The following is a 21,676-nucleotide window of genomic DNA, read 5'->3' as shown; positions in this document are numbered from 1 at the left end:
AATGCCCATGTTGAACTAAAATCAGATATGATACATTTCCATAAATGTATAAAACATTTAATATAGTACAAACCATTTTGATTTCAACATAGTTATAAAAATAATATATATTATATCTGAAAACATAATTCTTTTGTCACAGCAGCTATACCTGAATTAATCGACACAAAAAATGGTCAATACTACAGTAATGCTCACAAAATGGAAAAATTTAAGCTTCGATATTATAAGATTGATTGATCTAGACCAGTTCAACTGATACTAAAGGAAAAATGAAATACATTTTGAATTGTGTTGAAAATTGAAACTGATATGTTGATCAATTTGGCTCTAAAAATACAGATCATAAACTATGCCATTTTAAGAATATTTTATGTTCAAATCATACTGTTATTTTTTTACACTTTAAATATATTTGACTAACATATAAGAACAAGATACTGAATCTAGGATAGCTTAACAAACTAATTCTAAAAATAAAGGAATGCATAGAAAGACTAGAAAAATGTCAAAATATACAAGTTATATGTAATGCTAATGTATCCTTATGCATTATGATTTCATTTAAAACATAGTGCATAACATGTTATTTGTTAAATCAAACATAATTAAATAATAATGAATTAAAATTAAATAATCAATAAATTAAAATATAATTATATAATTAATACAGATTGATAACTAATCATACACAATTTCTTGGAATATATAATCACATAAAGAAAACAAATGTTAAAATATTTCTACAATATTTTATCGTTATTGTCCGTGAAACGACTAATTTAAACTTGAATTTAGTTCAAAACAAAATTTCTCAAACATCTGTAAGTTTGCAATTATATAAACTTTTCTAAAATATGGGAAGTACCAAGTAATTCTACAAATATCTTGATAACTAGATGTTCACAAAATATGTACAAGAAGTATAAAATTCAATAACAAGAATTTGCATATTTTCATGCAATCATCTCTCTTAACATTAAAGAAACACACATACACACAGCAATATATATATATATATATATATATATATATATATATATACTATCATAAAAATATATATATGACAATAGCTGAATGCATGGTAATTGACTGCCATATTTTATATTTTTACAAATACCATTTGTTGGAATAACATATGTTGTTAACAAATAAACAAGATTGCAATTTTATGTTAAATTAGGGTATGCTTGTATACTCTTTTATCTCATTTAAGAATGCTCTGATACATTTTGTTTCAAATCATTCTTATAGTCATAAACCTAAAGCATAAATTTTCAATATTTCTTCAGTTGCAACGATAATGTTTGATCTGAAAAAACTCATTGACATTCACTTAATATTGAAGAAAAACTTGCACAGCCATAAAAATATTTATGAAAGATATTGTAAAAATTCAATATCATTTAATATATTTTTTCCACAACTTGATTTGGCTTGTTAGGCATGAATAATATCTTTTCAATAATAATAAATGAAAAATCTATGCCCATTTGTATTAAGTAGAAAACCAGTCATACCATTACAATTATTTGTTAATTCACGAGATCACAACATCTAGTATTGAATTAAGCTTTTGAACGTCTTTGATATCACCAATGATACATATGAAAAAAGGGCCTTATTAAGAAATGAAAATTTACATAATTCACATTTGCTTCGCACTTACAGAAACACACAGATACATACACACACAAATATATATATATATATATATATATATATATATATAATGAACTAAATAAGAGTATAAAAAATATGTGTACCTGCTTCTTTAAAGTCTGACAAAACGATGAAAGATAGATAACAGAAAATTGCAATTACTTTTCCAGCGTAATACAATCATATTTTTGCATCATCACCAACATGTAGTTCACACTATTCAGGCAACGCCCGTACAAATGATATTGGAAACATGCCCCGTCTGTGGGGATGATGCTCTATGTGACCCTCCGCCCAGTTGTCGTCTTCAGTACAATCTCTTAAAACAATTATTATTTCTCCTTCTCGAAATGATAGTTCATCCTCATTGTCTGCTTGACAATCATATAGGGCCCGACAGCGTTTTTTAGGTGGAGACTGTACAAAATAAAATTGGAATGATGGAAATCATCTTTATATAAAGTCATGTGAAAAATATTCCTTGTAAGTAAATGAGTAAACCATTTGTGAATTTATTCAAAATTCTTCAAGAACTTACCCCTTGATGGCCCGGTGAACCATCACTACTTCTGGACATATCCATTTGTCTTAGACCTAAATTATCAGATAGACCAGAATCATTAAGTAAGCCTGAAAGATTAAGGCTAGCGCCAGTGCTATTAGGACTTATGGAACTCGTATCAAACTTATTCTCGGTAGCAGGTGGGGAGTGACTCGCACCCGAACTGTTAGTATCACATTTTTCAGAAGCCTAAAGAAATTGTAATTAATGTAAAATTATGCAATATACTATATATTTAATTATTTATAGAGTGCCTAGTTCAATGTCATCAGATACTAAAAAAATAAGCAACATTTAGTTCACCTTTTTCATTGCAGGTTCACTGCACATAGATGATATACTTTCTGTGGATCTTCCATTTGATAAAGATCTTGTATCACTAGAGCCATGAGGTGTAGGCGGCGGTGGCATTCTCGGCCTTAAAACGCTACTAGATTGAGATTGAGATTTATCTAAACCTTTTAGAAGACCGATGGGTACATCAATTGGCAGTACTGCTTGGCTCCAGCTGAAAAAATGTATGTAGGTATATATATATATATATATATATTATATGTATATATATATATATATATATATATATTAGATATATATATATATATTATTGTTCAGAAGTATTTACACACATATTATATAAAATATCATTTTTACCTAGCATAGCTCCTCTAGAACTAGCATCTGCTGACGGAGTCCTCCTATGACCGGCAATAGTATGGTAGCCAACGATCTGACCACCTGCTTGTGATGGTTGATTTTGTTGTTGTTGAACATGATGATTTTGGTACTGAGTCCCATGTGGCAAAGTTCCATAAATATTGACAACAGACGTTGTAACACAGCTTGTAGATGAACTTGCAGTACCTTGTGGAGGCAATGGAGCCGTTCGCTTTTTCAAATTGCTACTGATTGACATTGCAGAAGACGAAAGATGACGGGGCGGTGAATGCATTGTAGCTGTGGAGGTATTTTATGAAAATAATTAATTACAAATAGATTTTTAATAAAAATATATCAACTTCTTCACATACCGCCAACAGACTTTCTTGCTTGTGGTACTGGTATCGGTACCGAATTTCTAGATTGTGATCCAGGGCTACAGCCACCTTGTAGCGAATCACAAGTAGATGATCTTGATCTTAATACCGGAGAATCGCCACCTGCATAACTTCCAGGCCTCGATCTGGACCGTTTCTCTGGTGTTACTGAACCATTCTATAATACAATATTTAATTTTAAACTTTATGATAAATGTACTCTATAAAGACAAATCTATATAATATCTATAAATCTATCAAATTCTTTTAAGCCCAACAAATACGAAGACATATATATTTTTTTCATATTCACTAGTTTATAAAAAATTTATTAACCACAAATTAATATAATATACATATATATGTATAAACTTACCCTTTCATCAATTATTGTATCGTCATCAGAAAAGTCTGTAGAACCATCGTCATGTGAAAGATTCCAATCTATATTCACATTATCAAAAAGACCTTTATATCGCTGTGACGCGTGCTCTAACTAAAAGAGAAATATTCAAAAAATCTTTAGAAATGCAAAAAATGCAATTGGCAGTTAAAACAATAAATAAGTTCTGTTCCATTACTGACCAATTCCTTACAGACATGATGGCCCATCTCATTGGCTACATCGGCGGGAGTTCTACCTTTGGAATCTTTTAATGTAGCGTCAGCTCCTGATCTTAATAATAATTTGATACATTCTGGTCGATCGTGTAATGCACATAAATGCAGTGCCGTCATATTATCTTGACCACAAGTCCGATCCAAACCATTGGCTGGCATGTTCTGAACGAGAAAATCAACGAGAGGTAATGATCGCGAATCGTTCTCGCTACGCACGACTGCCAAGTGTAGAGCTGTACAAGAAGACTGACTATCGTCCTGTAAAGCAATTAATAAACCATATATAAATATTTCGTTTTTAAATTGGTTAATAAGTATTCAATTGCATGTTATTAAAATGTAGATACCGAACAAGGCAGTGGTGCGCCTAAGTCGGCTCCTTCGGCCCAGGCTTGTAAGAGTTGTCCAAGATCACAGTTGTTTATTGAATGCTCCAATTCATTGGCTTTATCAATATCATCGCAACATGTTCGCACAACCCAACGCCTACTAAGATATTTGGCCCTTATGAAATTATACCGCTCTTCCCTAAATAATAATAAAGACAAATTAAAATTGAAATGCTGTTGACAATACTCAAAATGAAAATTTCTTACATAGTACTAGAAGCATTTGGTTTATGTGATAGAGATAAGGTAGCCTCTAAAATATCATTAAGTGCTTGATTGCTCATGAATCTGGCCAATATAAGCTGACTAGTGCCCAAATTATCGAGAGTAAGTGATTGAATACGACTTATATGTACGCCAAGATCTCTATGTACTCCAGAACACTCTATACAGACTATTATACCAAAATTGGTTGAAAGCCAAGTGGGATCTAAAATAAAAACAACAAGAAGAATAATTATTAATTACTTAATTTGGAAATTTACATTTTTAATATACTCGTATTATTTATAAAAAATCTGCATACCATTTGTAGAGTTACAGTCACAACATCTATCATTCCCCGGAAGTCTCTGCACATATCTAATGATAGTTTGCTGCAATTCGACCAGAGAGGGATTTCCAGCGCTTTGAGGCTCCTGGAACGCTCTTGACAAAGCCATTTCTTTACAATTAACTAAAACAGAAAGCCAGGCGTTTCGATCCTGTTCATCTTCCGCTTGAAAATGGTACGTTCGGTTATCTGAAAAAAAAAATATATATTAAAGTACAAACAGTATGCAGATCGCAAAAATTATATAAAAATTAAATTAATATCGATTAACATTTACATGAAATCAAATCAAAGCTTCGTTTATCATCTGGAACTGGTTTTATTTGACATGTGAGTAGATTAACTCTAGTAGGTGGTTTAGATTCCGACGCGTGAAATATATCTAAAAGACCGTCTGCTTGTACAAGACACCTTCGCTTTTGCCATACTCTTCGAACCTATAATATAAATATCGATGCACAATAATATATTTTATAATTTAATGTTATAATCTGAATCTTATATTATTTAATATGTAATACCTTTCCCTCCGACTTTTTGAGTAAATGACCGGACTTTGTCCATCCAAGATTTTTATCTCCTTGCAGTTGATGTAATGAATATAAACCACGTTCTTCTTTCTATTTGTATAAAAAATAATTGATTATTACTAAAAAGACAAAAAAGTTGGCAATGTTCAGAATAAGGTATGCATGACATATTATTAATTTGCTAAGATGAAATAATTAGTAGCATGGTAAAAAAATATAATAAATTAGCTTTTTACCTCTCTATCTAATCCCGGAGCACTTTTTAGTAATGCTCTTAACTCCAAAAGCCTTCGTCTCTCTTCGTCCTGTTTTTGCCTAATTCTCTGCAAATTCCCACTCAAATCAGATATGTAGCTTCCGAAATGTTCTATTGTCTTTAAGCCATCTTGAAAATAACTGAAAATGTAAAAAATGGTAATTATTTGAAAAGAACTACAGCAAAGATGTTTTAAAACTTGTTTCCAAACAGAAATAAATAAATTAAATAAAATGAAGTGATCGCCACTCACTTGGTTTGCGCATGGTAGTACTCTACTAGATGCTGCAGTAGTTCAATGCTCTTTTTCGTTTTTATTTCGTTGAATTTTATAAGATACTAAAATAAAAAGCATTTTATTATTAACGTATTAGTAACTATTTCACACATATTTAATTAACTTATTAAAATATTGTTTAAATGATATTTAATAAGCGATTTTTACCTCACACATTTGCAATTGAAAAAGTCTGCGCTCTTTTTCTGTTTCGTCTGCAACTTCGGCGCTTCCTACTTCTTGCCTGATTAGACCTGCTTCTCTGGCAGCGGCTCGTTTTTCTTTTTCCAGTTTTCCATAACGAAGATCATAGTCTTTAAGAGCCTTATCACAAGGCCGCCTTAACTCACCAGTTCCACGTAATTCACCCTTAAGTAAAGCTTCTACAGGTTGCATGACAATTGTATTCACCTTTTGCATCTAAAAAGGCAATTTTCTTAAATTTCCTCGTTCGAATTATAATAAATACACGTTCATATATGTCATACGTATGTTATGATGTAATTAGAAGTACATACAGGGGCGTAACTACCGCCGTATCATCCGTATCAAAAATACGGGGCGCCCGAGCCAAGGGGGCCCCCAACGAGCGCTAGCAGAAAGCAAAACTACAATTTTTCAACAAAAAAAATAATTTTAACGTACTTTGCATTTCCCTTTTTTACCGAGACTCGTTCAACTTGTAAGCTAACGCTTTAAGAGAATTTATTTCTGCAAGCTCTAGCAATCAATTCAATTAGTAAAGCTTTTCCACATTCGATAAGTTAACAAATCTATAATACTAATTCAGATTTTACATTCCTTATCGAAAATTGGAACTTGGAATTTTTATAGTTATATTTATATCGTCTTTTGTTTGTGGTTGTTCCTACTTAAATTGTCTGCATGACGCGTCAGTTTAATAATTAGATTTTGATAAATATGATCTACTAAATCATTTTCAGATTTCTTTCTGCACTGTTAAAAAATAAAAGTTTCTGTTCTGAAACTTTACAACACGCAAGTAATGACTTACAAAAAACTAGTATTTTATTAAGTAATCTTTTGAATATACTGTGCGAATTAAGATATGAAAATTTATTGAAATAGTTTGTTGAAGTACAAATAATTTGCAAAAAGATGGATTGCAATAACTATTTTAAAGAACAAAATACAAAAGATGAAGAAGCGTTATTATCACAAGATGAGAGAATTTTAGACCCAAAATCTTATTTTAATGTATACTATTGCTGTTTGGATATATTAATTTCACAAACCAAACAAATATTTCAAAACCTTTGCGACGTAAGTAGTAACATTTGTCTTTTTGAAATCGAGAATTAATAAACGTTTCCGGAAAACTGTCGACTGAATTACTGTAAGGAAATATTGTAAAATATCTCATATGATCATGACCCATTGATAGTTCTAGAAATAAGTTTTAATACAAAAATCTTAGAAATTTATTTCATTAAGGTACAATGATGGATGCAATGGGCTTGCATCCAGTTTTCTCAACGAAATAACAGTATGCATTTTTTCTAGGCCCTTAATTACAATTTACAGTTAAAATCGCAACTGCTTAAAAAAAATTAAAATTAAAACTAATTAACAATTACGTAAATACTTGAAGACAGAAATGTCTACCAGACCTGTATGTTCATAGAGACAGAAACTTTATAAAATTTAAAGATCACTAAGTAAGTCAGTTTTTTCAAAAAAAAGGCAAGGAGAGTGAAAAAATATCTGGAATCATTTGTGAAATATTCCGAAAATTAGAGAAAATTAGATAGATAAATAATTAAAATAATAAGTAAATATTGTTTTAATACTATGTATTTCGATATTTTGTAAAAAAAAAATTTCTTCTTGAAGGGGCCTCCAAACAAATTTTGATACGGGGACCCGCCAAAGCACGCTACGCCCCTGAGTGCATATAAACTATTATGCGCATATTATTATGCTGATAAAATCTATATGATTATATAAGTAAATTATTATTTTTATCATAATAAATTAAATAAAAAATGACTAACCAGTGTTTTCATCAGTTGAGACAATTCTTTGGTGACTACAGCAAATTTGAAAAAAGCTGCTCCAATATCCGGTTCCGGATCTTTATTCATAGCGTTTCCGGCCAGACGTTCCAATGTGTGTGATAGATACATTTCGTTGTCAACGTGCGCTGTAAATTCATAGAAATGAAAAAGCAATATTATTTTGTAATTGTTTGTGCAAAAATAACTGTTGCATATTTGTTAAAATGGCTCGCCCGTAGGTAAGCGGTTAAGAGCGACGAGACTTGTTTCAGAGGTCCCGGGTTCGATACCCACTTCGAGCAGCCTGTTGTCAGGCAGCAGTGACAACGATTTTTACTTGGAAAATATAGATAGCAATATGTTTCCAAGTGAAAATAGCCCTTGCCCGGCATTGCTGCACCAATAAAAAAGTCAGCCCTATTATATTAATTCTAATAACAAAAATCATCAAATATGGATGGTTTAACCATTGGGTTACCATCTGAAAATACGAAGAAAGGAGAAGTTTCAGCCCAAACAGCTCATAGGACGTAAGGTTCTGATTGCTGTTAAACAATATATATATATAAAAAAAAAATTGTTAAAATTCAATTATATTTCTTTATTTCAATATAGTTCCTTTAAATTGCTTTTGAAGCGAAACAAGATTTTTCCATTGTAAGAATTATCGCTCGTGCCTACATTGTAAATAAACTCAAGACACAATTACTCATATCCGATTACACATCTTGCATAAAATTATATTCGTTCGCTATTGTAATTATTCATTAGAAAGCTAAAAGATCCGTTGAAGATGTTGACAGGTTCTACCAGTATTTCTTTTCGGTTGACTCATTATATTTGTTTTGTATTTTTATTAAAAACTACATGGGAAAATTGACAACTCATACAAGCCACAATAAGTGTAGAATTATATGCTTCGACAAATAATGTTATTAAAATATGAAAAGTATGAATAAATTCTAATGTCTTTTACTGATATATAACAGTGAATTTTTATATAATTTTCTTCATGGTGACATCCACTACAAAAGAGACGCTGAGCAAATGATTTCATTTTTGGTTTGCAAAGCCAAAAGCTCTATTAAGGGGGTTGTTCTTTTTTTGTTACAAAAAATGCAAAGTATTTGTTTTTGTTTTTCTCGAAATGTATTTATCATAGAGAGATACGGTTTTTTTTAAACAAAAATTACAAAATCATAATCATAGAATATTACGTGATTTTCTTCTTTTTTTGCGCCTACATTTTTTAACCAGGGGGCGCCAAAGTCGGCCTTGCAAAGTCGATCTCTTTTGCGGTGCCACAGATAAATCCGTTGCGCATCGCCCGAAACAAAAAAAAGAAACTACGTTGAAGAAGAAGTTTGAATCCAGTCTCCCTACCAAAATAAAAGAAAAAAAGCAAGAAGGAAAAAAATGGCAGCTATTTAAAAAAAAAGTGTAAAAAAGGCCTTTTTTGGGGCGAGAAGCTTCGCAAATTTTTTTTGCGTAATGTTATCAAGTTGTTTGAGGTAGGGGGACTAGGTATTGCAGTGGTGAACAAATAAAAAAAAAAATGCAAGTCGCTCCGACTTGTAGTTTTTTTTTTAATTTGTGGCACCGCATTGAAAAAAGTCAATTTGAGAAAAACGTATTTAAAGTTTTTAATATAATATACTGAATACACCATTTAATTTAATATACTAAATACACCATGGTGTTCAAAGATGCTGACACATTAAAAAGGTCATGCGCATGAGGTATTATAATGAAAAAGAGGCAGCTGGCATACAATAGCTCGCGGAGCGATAAAAAAACGCTTTCAGAGGATCATACATATAAAGATATATATATCTAAAACTTCGTCAAAAAATAGATATTGAAATGATGTTTTTAAAATAATTCTAAGGTTTTTAGCTTTCATAATATCAAAAAATAAAAAAAAGAACAATCCCCTTAAGTATACTCTGGTGGCGCACAAGATAACCGCAATATTCATGTACAACCTTTGTATAACACAACAAATAAACAAGTTCGATGCAAAAAACATCTTGTCAACTTTTAACTAAATTAAGCATTTAAAGACATTAAAGGTTGCAGTCTTCTGTTATTTGGAATGTATAACGTGATATCCAATATCCTGGGATACTTCAATCAAGCACGAGCGCAGTCACAATTAATTTGTCATTCAAAATGAATGATAAGCGTTATCTTGCATTACATAGAATTTGAACACAGAAACCACACAAAATCTGTGCATTATAAGAATCATTGAACAACTATTGTGGCTTGATAATTATAACGGAACTTGGCATGTATTTTGAAAAATATATCAATGAACATATTTGTATTGCAATTGTATTTTTATATAACTTTGTATTAGTTTTTATCTGTTTTTTTTTTTTATATAAACTATATAATATAGTAAAGCATCATGAATTATCGCTTATATATATTGATAAAAGCATAAAATATATGAATGATACATTCATAAATATAATATATAAATCACTATAATAATAGTAAAAATATAGAACGAACAGAAGAATTTTACCATGACCATTTAAAACTGAAATCAACTAGGAAGCTGGTGCTCCTCAATCAGATCTATATACCAAAATCATTACATAACATTCATATACAGCTGCTTTATATCATCGCACATGTTTAGTGGGCGTTTTAATCAAAATCCATTATATTCTACGTCCGACTAATATGAGTGTTCGTTCCCATTAAGTGCTATTAGCAACCTATAGATAGATAGCATAGGTGAAGGTATAAAGCTGATTTACAAACAAGAGCCACATATTTAACATGCCCCCTGGTTAAGAGAATTATATAATAATATTGATAATGATAAGTAGTAATCATTATATTAATTATGAATTTTTACTGTAGATACATACACAAATATAAGATAATCAAGTTCACATTTAAGATAAGCGAATATTAAAAAATAAAAATGAAAAAAAAAAAAAAAATAGTTTCTGCAAAATATTGTAAAGGAAAAAAAATAGCATTGGATAGTATATTTTATCAGAGATAAAAGCTTTATCCATCATCATAAAATTAAAATTCGTTCGAACAGAATTGCAACACCAACTTAGATTCCATTAATCACGTGAGATTTTATGGGGGGGGGGTGTTGACAAAAAATCATGAAATATCACGTGAGGAAGGGAGGGGTATAGTAAAATATAACGTGTATTTATTTTTACCTGTATTTTGAAAAAAAAAATCCAAAAATTTTGAAAAATAAAATCAAAAATTTAAATATTTTTAATACAATTTTGAAATTCACCACGTATCACCAATGGGGAAGGAGGTCCAAAAATCCTTAAAAAATCGATCACGTAATTAATGGACGCCTCCTTAAATCAATGAGCAAAATACTTTAAAAAACTGGCCAATAGAACCACTTGAGTAGTCTTTTTTAGGCAAGTCACTCACTGTGCTGTCCGTCATATATGGTTTATTTTTGTATTACTTCATTCATGAGTATTATTTTTCATTTTATTATTGTTTCAGAAAATCATAGTGGAATAGCTTATAGAGCTGCATTTAATTTTAAATACTATTTAACAAACAATCTTTGAAAAATAATAATCTTATACATAATTTTAGGCTAAATTTTCTGGGAAAATCTCACTATTAATCCTTTTGCTTCATATTTAATACTTTATTTATGAGTTCTTATATTACATTTAATTTAGAATTAAAATTAACTTAGTATTGTGCAATATTATAATTAGCGGTAACATTAAATTATATTATGCATTATTATAATTGTATTTTTAAGTCCATTGACCTTTCGCTCTGTAGGTCATGTAATAAAATAAATAAATACAATATCTAGAATAATATTCGATTAGTATTATCATTGAAAACATATGACCATAAATATTTTTTTGAATAATTTTCATATTGGATATGAATATATACACACACACACATATATATATATATATATATATACATATATATATATATATATATATATATATATATATATAGATTTATGATATTTTGAAATGAAAGAAACACTTACAGTTTCCAGAGTTATGTATAGCTTTAACAGCTTTCTTCATTTTCGCTAAGCCCTCGCGGTCATACTCAAGAATCTGAAACAAAAATTAATTAAAATTAATAGGTTCTTATTGAAATGTACTTAATTAAAAGGTAATGATTAATGCCTAATATTATTTTCTCATTCGTCCATTCAAATAACAATGTTACATCTCTATCTAAGTGATCTAGTTGTAAATCATATCCATCCATTATTAAGTTTCTAGAATTAAGTTGAATCAGTTTGTAAGAAAACAAAAAGAATACAAATATGATATGACACCTTTTCGATAAATATGTATATTCCTTTAAGTTTACATTCCATTACAAAAATGCCAATAACATCTAGTTCCAAAATATAACAAACAGTTGTTTCTACAAGTGTTAGTAGATCATTGTTTAATTTTAAACATATACAAGCGCGTAATATAGCACTGGAACGGCAAATATTCATCGAAATGCTTGTCACGTTTTATTTGAAAGTTTGCAATAAGACTTTCCCCGCATCGCAGAGCCTTTATTGAAATTGACGAAATTACATTTTATTGTAAATTAATTAAAAATAAATTAGGCAAATGTTTAATCAGCACATTAATATATGATATCAGTTGCATATGCGTCATGATGCGAAACAATTATGATTCGTTCCTGGTATTCAATTTGTCACAATTGTGACGATTGTGCAACGTTCGACATCTAGCGAATGACTAATAGATATTATATATATATATATATATATATATATATATATATATAAATTAGTATACTCTATCATTATTTATTAACTAAAAAACTGACTTTTCTCAAATCACAAAACTATCTTGTAAATAGTTTATTGGTCCTGGCATTCGTTATTATAAATACATGTATACATACATATATATATATATATATATATATATATATATATATATATATATATATTAGGGCGGGTCGATTTGTATGGGTAAAAAAAGTCGCATAGGTACATATGATTTTCGTATACTACGGATCAAAATAAGATATTTTGCCGAAGAAATCATAACTATAAAAAGAATCCCGTGCATTCACCCAAAGATTGTGTCAAATTTTGAAAAATCCTGTTTTGGCTCATTTAGAGCGCCCCAATAATGCCCAAATGTATGACTTTAGATTATGCCCCCAGTAACTTTAGAAGGCCGATCAACCAATGCCTTCCTTTAGAGGTCCACCATACAAAAGTTGCATCATTTTGGGTACTTCAACATGACAAAATCTGCGATTTATTTTTATTATAAAATTTATTCAATCATACATATGTTTTTTTTTTTTTTTTTTTTTTTATTTTTTTTTTTTTTTATTTCTGTTAATTTTAACAATCAGATTACAATACAATCTATAAGTTAAAAGTTATGGTATTGAAAATCAAAATCAAAAAGAAAAAAAATAGAATAAAGGAAATTAAAGAAAAGAAATAGAATAAATGAATGAATAAATAATAATTAAAATAATGGTATTAATAATAAAAACGATAATCAATAATAAATAATAATTAAAAATAACTTGTTTGAATACATATGTAAATAAAACTATGTAAAACTCATGAACTATTGTTTGGAATCTTTTTTAGTTTCAAATCTGGAATATTTTGCCAGCCTCTCTAATATCGACGCCGTAACAGCCCTTAGCAGCATAGAAACGCAGAGACAAAATGCATTGAAAAAATTGAAACAAAGAATATTAATATTTTTTTTGTAAAAAAAAAGTTTTTTGTGTGTGTATGAATTAACATCCAAAAAATTTTTTTAAAAAAACATTTTTTGCTGAGTAAAATACCAAAAACGATGATTTTTTCCAATATTTGTATGGAAGACCTCTAATTGGAGGTCCCAGGGGGTGAACCATAAGCATGGGTGGATCGTCCTTCCAAAGTTAGTTGGAGTTTGTTATACATTGGGAGCACTCTAAATGGGTTAAAACGGAATTTTTCAAAATTCAATCCCAATCTTTGGGTCAATGCACGGGACATCAGAATTCGTTTTAGAAGTATCGTTTCTTCAGCAAAGTACATATATAGGTGTGTATGTTATTTTTATATACAGAAATAACTATTCTCACGACCAAAGTGCAAAATAACTTTTATCGCAAAATATCATATTTATACTATAAATCATGCAGCCAATTGAACTTCATTGATAATAATAAATATTATTACATATTTATCAGAACGGAAGTTATTAAATGGCTGTAAAGAAATAGAAAGCTGTATTTGTGCGGAAACAATAACCCATATCGCGATAAGAAAAATAAAATTATAAAGTGTATCATTCAGAATTAATTGGGCCAACAGCTACTCACTAGATCAACCTTCAATTAAAAAACGCTATATTCAATACTCTTATTTCTACAATTCCCTCGATTTGATGGAAGAATCCGGAAAAACAAATTTCAAAATCCCTGAGCTTTTATATTTTGCAATTTTTTTATCATTAACAGATAAGTGCAAAATGCCTTTTCGCCAATATCTTAAACCGATTTCGAAAATTCAATAATTATTCGAAAGATATCAGTTGGGAAAGGTGCTGATTAGTTTTTGGTGAAGGTATGACTGACCTTTATGTATTAATTATTAAACACTTATATTTTTGACGATTTTAATAAAACTTTGCATACTGATAGTGTTCATGATCTTAAAAACAAACTGAAACATTATAGACCTACGTTAAGTAATTCATAAAATTCATAAAAGTTTGGAATAATATGACTATTAGGTCATGCTCAATATTTTGCTCAATTCGAGCTATTTGTCGAAAATAACTAGCATGTGTACAAAATTTGCTAAATTTTGAACAAACTGTAATAGTCTCTAACATTATAACGTCCTACAGCAACTCGATACACTTATAAATGACTATTCCTTACATTAGTAAGTTGATTACTTACACATGTCGAGAAGTCCATATAACTTTCCTTAAGACAAAATGCCAATTACGCCTAGCTATCTATTTATATCCTCCCTTCTATCTAACAAAAATAAATAAAAATTCTATTTTTTCTGTCTTCACGAAAAGTAGGGCATTTGGAATTATCACATTACCAGGCATCACTTTACATTAGATCACTTAAGGAGCGATTGATTTATTTTTAGAGTCAAATTATGTTATAATATGAGACGTTTAAAAAACATGGTAGAACAACCTTGGCCAGTATAAGTTATTTGTGTTGATACTCTTCTATTCAAATGTATACAAAGTATCCGTTTATTTAGCAATCAGAAATTACATTAACTATAAATTAAATTAATTGAAAATCGAAAATTGGGTCTATATCTCAAGATAAGCTCCTGTACAGCAAATACAAACGGCTCGGTAGATTTTTACCTAAAACTAATCAGTATCATTCTCAACTAATATCTTTCGAACAGTTTTTGATTTTTTAAAATCGGTTCGGTAGTTTGAGGTTAAATGTGGACGAAAAGTTTAACACTTTTTTTCAAATTACAAAGAAACGGCTGGGCAGATCGTCTCACAAAACTGACAAACGATAGTCCTCATTGAGATATCGTAGGGCTGTAATATTTTAGTATGATCTAGAAGACTATGGTATCTATCGTCAAAAAAATAATAATAAAAATCGTCGAATTTTTTTTAACACTTTATTACAAGAAAACGGCCTGGCCGATCTCTACCAAAAACTATTCAGCACGATTCCCAACCAATAGCTTTCGAACGGTTTTTGAATTTTCAAAATCGAATCAGAATTGCGGGCTAAAACGTGGACAAATTTTTTTTCACTTTTCTGCGATTTACAAAGAAATGGCTCGGCCGATCGTAGCGCGAAACTGACAAACGATAGTCCTTATCGAGATACATCGAATGGCTTTTAAATTTTTGGAATCGGTTCAGCCGTTTTTGAGAAAACGTGGATTTACGGCAACAAATCTGTTCACATACACACACACATACTTTTTCCAAATTTGGTCTCATTCGATTCAGAATTGCTTGAAACGCCGAGAAAACATAAAATTAGCGAATCGGATTTTTTGATGGAAACATAAACTACTCCTTAGGGAAGTTAATAATTATAATATTTAAAGAAAATTTCACATAAGATGAACTTAATTCTAATAATAAGTCTAAAATAACTAATAATGATCATTCATTCAATTTGACGAATTTAGTACTTTTAAGGAACTCGGTAGGTTTTTGATGATTCTTTTCTTAAAATTTTGAGCCAATTTCCTAAGTAGGGTGTTTGATGATTCTTTTCTTAAAATTTTGAGCCAATTTCCTAAGTAGGGTGTTTGATGATTCTTTTCTTAAAATTTTGAGCCAATTTCCTAAGTAGGACTGTAGTTCTTAAAATTTTGAGCCAATTTCCTAAGTAGGGTGTTTGATGATTCTTTTCTTAAAATTTTGAGCCAATTTCCTAAGTAGGACTGTAGCTCTTAAAATTTTGAGCCAATTTCCTAAGTAGGACTGTAGTTACTTTTTTCGCTAATTGTTAATTTGTGTCTTTATGTTTTTTCACTAAATGCTTTTATATTGTTGATTCAGAGTCTGAATTTCAGACAGAGAACATACAAAAAATTCATAAAATTTATGAATCTTTTTTATGTATTTTGTATTAGTTAAAACGCTTAAGTAGAACGTTAACACATTTAAAATCATAAGTGCACATGCACTAAAAGTTAAGTGTACAAATAAATAATATCACTAATACTTCACACATATTCGATAGTTTGGCATTTGTGTTGGCGCATGTAATTAGCTACAAATTTGTATTGACTAATAGTAAAATGGTTGATGAAATGTATAAAACACTTCATAGTTTTATAATGTATAAATTAAGCAAAATTCGTAGATATGCGATAGCACAGAACTAACTACAAACAATTATTATTTCACGTTGGTGGCGAGGCAAATATTTGTTAATGTAAACAATTTTGTAACGTTCAAACTCGGTGCTTTGATTCGTTTAATACTGATATTTTTTAAATATCATTAATCACATGGACAATCTCAGGAAAATCTGTTCCAAATTGAGCAATAATTTTACATTTTTAAAATATATGCTGGCTCTAATTGTAATACTAGTAATATAGAAAGCAGTTCTACAAGGCACAGCAATAGTCAAGGCCAATATCCTGCGCAACCAATATTATTAATTGTGATGAATAGATTCTTAGTAGCACATTAGATATATTTGTCTATAAATTAAGTATATTTTTTATTCATTGTTTTGAATAAATTCTGCTACAACGAATATTGTTAAACAATAAAGATTTTTCAATTGTTGTAATAAGAGATTAATAGCTAAGGAAATTGCGATTGCAAAATAGTGAGTGAATTCGTCAAAATTATATTATCATATACCTATTTTCAAATAAGACATGAATTACAAATATCATTAGCTACATCTTAAATTTATTTTACATTGGATTTTATTAGACATGTACCCAGCAGTATGCAATAGTAATTTAAATTAAATTTATTGAACGCAATAGCCTTCTTGTATGTGAAGTCAATGTCACATAAAAATAATATTGACTTTGCAATTAACAGTATTTTTAAACAAATAAATAAATTATACAAATTAGTATATTCTCTTCTTTGAAACAGATTTTAGTAGCTTACAAACACATACATCACTTACATACACACATATAATAAACGTGTATATATCAAGAAATTGGTTTTATTTATTGTATATAAATATTTCATTTCAATCGTAACTGAAATTATATAAGGCGACGAGACATGTTTAAATAATCTAAATAAAAATAATGCAATAATAAATTATACTTGCAAGTTTATGTAAAGATCTGTAAAACGATTGACAAGTTCAACAGTAGAATATTTTATGAAAAATTATGTTTTTTTTCTAAAATTAGCATTTAAGCTTATAGGACAATTGATAAAAACTTATTAGTTTAATGAATGGTGGTGAATTAAAACAAAACAATAATACAGATAAATTAAATGGTTTATCAGCTGTTAATAACGGTTTGTGTTATAGCATATAATAAGTTGTAGAACTCGGACAAATTAGGAATATATGTGTAGCAAAGAAAAAAAAGGCAATGATTTTCAGAAATGCAACAAAATATAAAAAGGAGGAAATAAGCATAACGACGAAAGGATTAGAAATAAGACCTCTTTCCAAATTCCTAAGCCTGAATTGGATTATTGAAAAACTTTGCTTTGAAAATCAATTATTTTACCTCGTCCATTGTCACTAATGTTTGTCTACATTGAGGCATACGAGCCACAAAAGTAGATGTCGTGGGAGAATTATAATCCTCCCTAGTTTCATCGACGAATTCAGAAATTGCTATTAATCCTGGCATCTTGCTTTTAATATACACCGTGACAGCTAATGTCAAACTTGTACTTGCACAATTGAATCCGAACTACACGGGCACAAATTCCACAAACTTGATCACCGATATCAATTTAAAATAACTATTATTAACCTAAATCATATTTATAACTTCATTTTTGGCAATTTTTGTTTTGCACAAATTTTTATAAGAATAAATCACATATTTATAAGACATTTTATGGATTTCAGTGGGCTTCGTTATAGAAATTTATTAATTTACTAATATTATTAACATCTAAATTAAATCACATCATTATTAAATTTGTTCACAACGTTACTATTAAACAATTTAATATTTATCATGCCCAGATCCGTACTGTCTGAAAATAACATCGCAAATCCATAGATTATTATACTGCATCTGTGACCGAGATAACCTACCACGATCTTTTTAAATCGATCCGCTTTACTTATTACGAACTTCATGCCATTGAATGGCGGCTTATTCAAATGTTTTATAATTTGATAAAGCTTTTCGCAACTCATATAAAAATTTGTATTATTTTACTTCCAAAATAAACAAAATAGAATTAAGTAAAAGGATTTTAAGATTTCATAAACCCTTTAATGTACAAATATATACATATCATAAACTATATACAAATCAACCAAAGTATAAAATAATTTATAAAAAATATTAACATTTTTACAAATAATAAAATATTTTCACTCCATATTGAATGCCTCATTAAGTGCTTTTAAATCCCTTGCTTCAATAGCAGGTCTCAAGTCTCGTCTTTCATTTAAACTGCACACCATTCTTAAAGTACTCCAAATTGTTTCAGACATTTGACTATTACTTTTAATTGCTGATGCACTTAGACTACTATTTATATCCGGGTCCTGATTTGTTTTAGCTTGAAGATTCAAGGCAATCAATAAATGCTCAGCTGCTTCTCTGAAAATTTAGATGGTAAAAATTGTTCTTGAATTTAATTATTAAACTATGAAACTAATATGATAAACGAGATGTATATTTTAATTGGACATTATACCTGCATGTAAACCAAAAAAGATGTATCAACTTACTTGTATGCATTGAGATTTATACATGTGATTCCGACATTGTACCTAGCTCTAATAAATCCAGGTTGTAATTCTAAAGCACGATGATAGGCATCAACAGCTTCTTCTGATCGATTACCATTTGCTAAAGTTGCTCCTAGCCTATTCCATAGTATAAAGTCATTTGGCTTCACCTGTTAAAGAAAAAGCATATATATAAAGGCATTATAAGAATACTATTGAAAATATGTTAAAGGACCAGAATTAAAAAGAAAAATATATAATAAAATACCTGCAATGCTGTATTAAAACATTCAGCAGCTTTATCATATTCCTGAGATAAATTGAACAACACTCCAAGTGCACCTTGGACATCAGGATCAATTTTATTGGGTGTTCGTTGCACTGCACGGAGAAACAATTCTTGAACTTCTTGCTGTTGATTACTATAATGTTGTAAATTATTTTATTATCATGAACAAATTCAAATTTTCTTTATTAATTATCTTACTAATTTACAAAAGATGTTGCCCAATTATCTGTGGCCATATTTGCTGGCACTAAATCATGATATTCAGGATGATGTTTCATCCATTGAATTAAACTATTACATGCTTGTGATTGATAACTTTCATTAGTATATGAAACTGCTAAAGACATCAAGGCAGTCAAATCACCAGGTGTGATGGTCAAGCATTTGCGTAAGGCAGCAATGGCTTGCGAATCCTATAAACTTTATTGATTAAAATAAAGTTGGATAATATATTATGTGGTTAATATTTTAAGAACCTGTTCATTATCTGCTTGAGTTTTGCCTAGAAGTAGCCATGCCTCTGCATTATCTGGCTCTTTAAAGGCAGCAGCTTCAAAACAAAGTACTGCATTTGGCACCATACCCCTTTCTAGATAACTTTTACCTAATTCTAAGGGATTTGGAATTTCTTTCATAGGGTTGTCTTCAGAAAATTTATACTCCTTAAATTAATAATAATAATATTGAAGTTTATGCAGCAAATTTGTTCAGAAAGAAACATATTTTAAATACTTTATAAGGTTCAAAATAATCGGAAAACTCTGATATCCAAGGATGGTCTGCCGCTGATATATTTTTCCATTCTTCTTGTAGTTTGTTCCAGTATTTGGTATTAAATTCTTCAGCCAATGCATCTAGAATGTTAACAAGTAAATGTTATTAATTAACATATGATAGAATGCAATTTTATTCAATATGGCAATTTCCTTACCTGCTTGTGGTTGAGTTTCTTCAAATTCTTTCGCCCAATCTGCTACATTATCCAAAGTATTTTCTTCTTTTGCATGTTTTGCAAACTCAGCTGCCCAGTCAGTAGGTCCATTGTCAATTACTTGCTGATTTCTTATAATAGTTTGACCAGACCCAACTCGATTCATAAATTGCATGAACTACATAACACAGAATATTACATATTAACAAATAAATATAATCAATTTTTAATATATATTATTTTAAAAAAATACCTCTGATTCTGAAAAAAAACCTTTATTGTCAATAGAGTTTATTAAGGCATTTGCAGATTCCCTTGCTGCTTTGGAATCATCAAACTCCTATTTTTTAATAAATATTTAAATTGTTAAATTGTAAATTGATTATAAAATATTTTGAATAATTATATGTTTTGAGTCTAACATTACCTTGGAATTTGATTGAGTCATGTCTTGCCCTTGAATAAAATCATTAACCCACGGACTGGGGTATATAGCATTTTTTGCACTTTCTTCTCGAATATCATTCCAAACTGATTGCAATGCAAGATCCTTATAATAAAAATGTATATAATATATATATATATATATATATATATATATATATATGATATATAGATATATTTTCTTCAAACCTGCTGCATAGGAGGGGGATTGTGTGTTACAAATTCAGTACTCCAAATTTCATTTGGTTGTACAACTGGATGAGGTTCAACTTGTCTTATTTCATTAAGGAGATCTTTCATATTGAATGTCTAACAATAAATCAAAACTATTAGGTTTATTTGATATATACAATTTCATTCATCGTTTCAAATTGAAATATCATACCTGTGGAGGTCCTGAAAACTCTCTAAAGAACTCATTAACTAACTGTTGTTCATTTAAGACCCCAGGCTCTGGTCGAAAACCTGCAGAAGCATTTTGTGCTCTGCTAAATCCCTCATCTTTAAAGGCAGTGTCTCTAGCGGCATGACCACCCAATCTTACGAGAGAATTTTCAGCCCCACATTCGCCTTCTAGCAGTTCTCGAACTGACATTTTAAATAATGTTCTGAAGCATTAACCAAAATAAAACGTTTGAGTGAACTTTATTAAATGTAAAATTTAGTTTAGTTTAATTGTTTTTTTAAAACGTTTT

At 29.6% G+C, this 21,676-nt stretch overlaps 2 protein-coding genes across 2 annotated transcripts; both read right to left on the bottom strand.

Annotated features, from left to right (window-relative positions):
• Positions 1–2,352: 2,352 nt before the first annotated feature.
• LOC113372880 (arfGAP with SH3 domain, ANK repeat and PH domain-containing protein-like) lies at positions 2,353–18,475 on the bottom strand. The gene is made up of 17 exons (XM_026613222.1): positions 18,128–18,475; positions 11,930–12,002; positions 7,900–8,048; positions 6,053–6,304; positions 5,861–5,946; positions 5,588–5,747; positions 5,343–5,441; positions 5,099–5,258; positions 4,795–5,010; positions 4,476–4,698; positions 4,227–4,407; positions 3,844–4,137; positions 3,635–3,754; positions 3,253–3,436; positions 2,876–3,178; positions 2,528–2,732; positions 2,353–2,413 (listed from the first exon to the last, which is right to left on the bottom strand). Exons 1-16 carry the CDS (start codon positions 18,251–18,253, stop codon positions 2,686–2,688), a joined length of 2,673 nt encoding a protein of 890 aa, XP_026469007.1. The 5' UTR covers positions 18,254–18,475; the 3' UTR covers positions 2,353–2,413; positions 2,528–2,685.
• A 479-nt stretch (positions 18,476–18,954) lies between these two features.
• Positions 18,955–21,676, bottom strand: LOC113381835 (peroxisomal targeting signal 1 receptor-like). The gene is made up of 11 exons (XM_026620507.1): positions 21,367–21,676; positions 21,171–21,290; positions 20,965–21,087; positions 20,791–20,877; positions 20,538–20,715; positions 20,339–20,460; positions 20,083–20,268; positions 19,805–20,019; positions 19,586–19,739; positions 19,318–19,487; positions 18,955–19,186 (listed from the first exon to the last, which is right to left on the bottom strand). Exons 1-11 carry the CDS (start codon positions 21,574–21,576, stop codon positions 18,955–18,957), a joined length of 1,797 nt encoding a protein of 598 aa, XP_026476292.1. The 5' UTR covers positions 21,577–21,676.

This window comes from Ctenocephalides felis, unplaced genomic scaffold (genome assembly GCF_003426905.1).
Source record: "Ctenocephalides felis isolate EL2017-DRISC unplaced genomic scaffold, ASM342690v1 CF-g0.4_SCAFFOLD_00845, whole genome shotgun sequence".
NCBI classification, from domain to species: domain Eukaryota; kingdom Metazoa; phylum Arthropoda; class Insecta; order Siphonaptera; family Pulicidae; genus Ctenocephalides; species Ctenocephalides felis.
This window is presented reverse-complemented; position numbering and strand designations above follow the sequence as displayed.

Coding starts and splice junctions, on each gene's coding strand:
- LOC113372880 (XM_026613222.1), bottom strand. CDS start 18,253: ATGCCAGGATTAATAGCAATTTCTGAATTCGTCGATGAAACTAGGGAG. Junction 4,699..4,794: donor TGACTGTAACTCTACAAATG/GTATGCAGATTT, acceptor TTTTTATTTTAG/ATCCCACTTGGCTTTCAACC. Junction 3,755..3,843: donor ATCATGTCTGTAAGGAATTG/GTCAGTAATGGA, acceptor TTTCTCTTTTAG/TTAGAGCACGCGTCACAGCG.
- LOC113381835 (XM_026620507.1), bottom strand. CDS start 21,576: ATGTCAGTTCGAGAACTGCTAGAAGGCGAATGTGGGGCTGAAAATTCT. Junction 20,461..20,537: donor AGAAACTCAACCACAAGCAG/GTAAGGAAATTG, acceptor TTAACATTCTAG/ATGCATTGGCTGAAGAATTT. Junction 20,269..20,338: donor ATTATTTTGAACCTTATAAA/GTATTTAAAATA, acceptor TATTAATTTAAG/GAGTATAAATTTTCTGAAGA.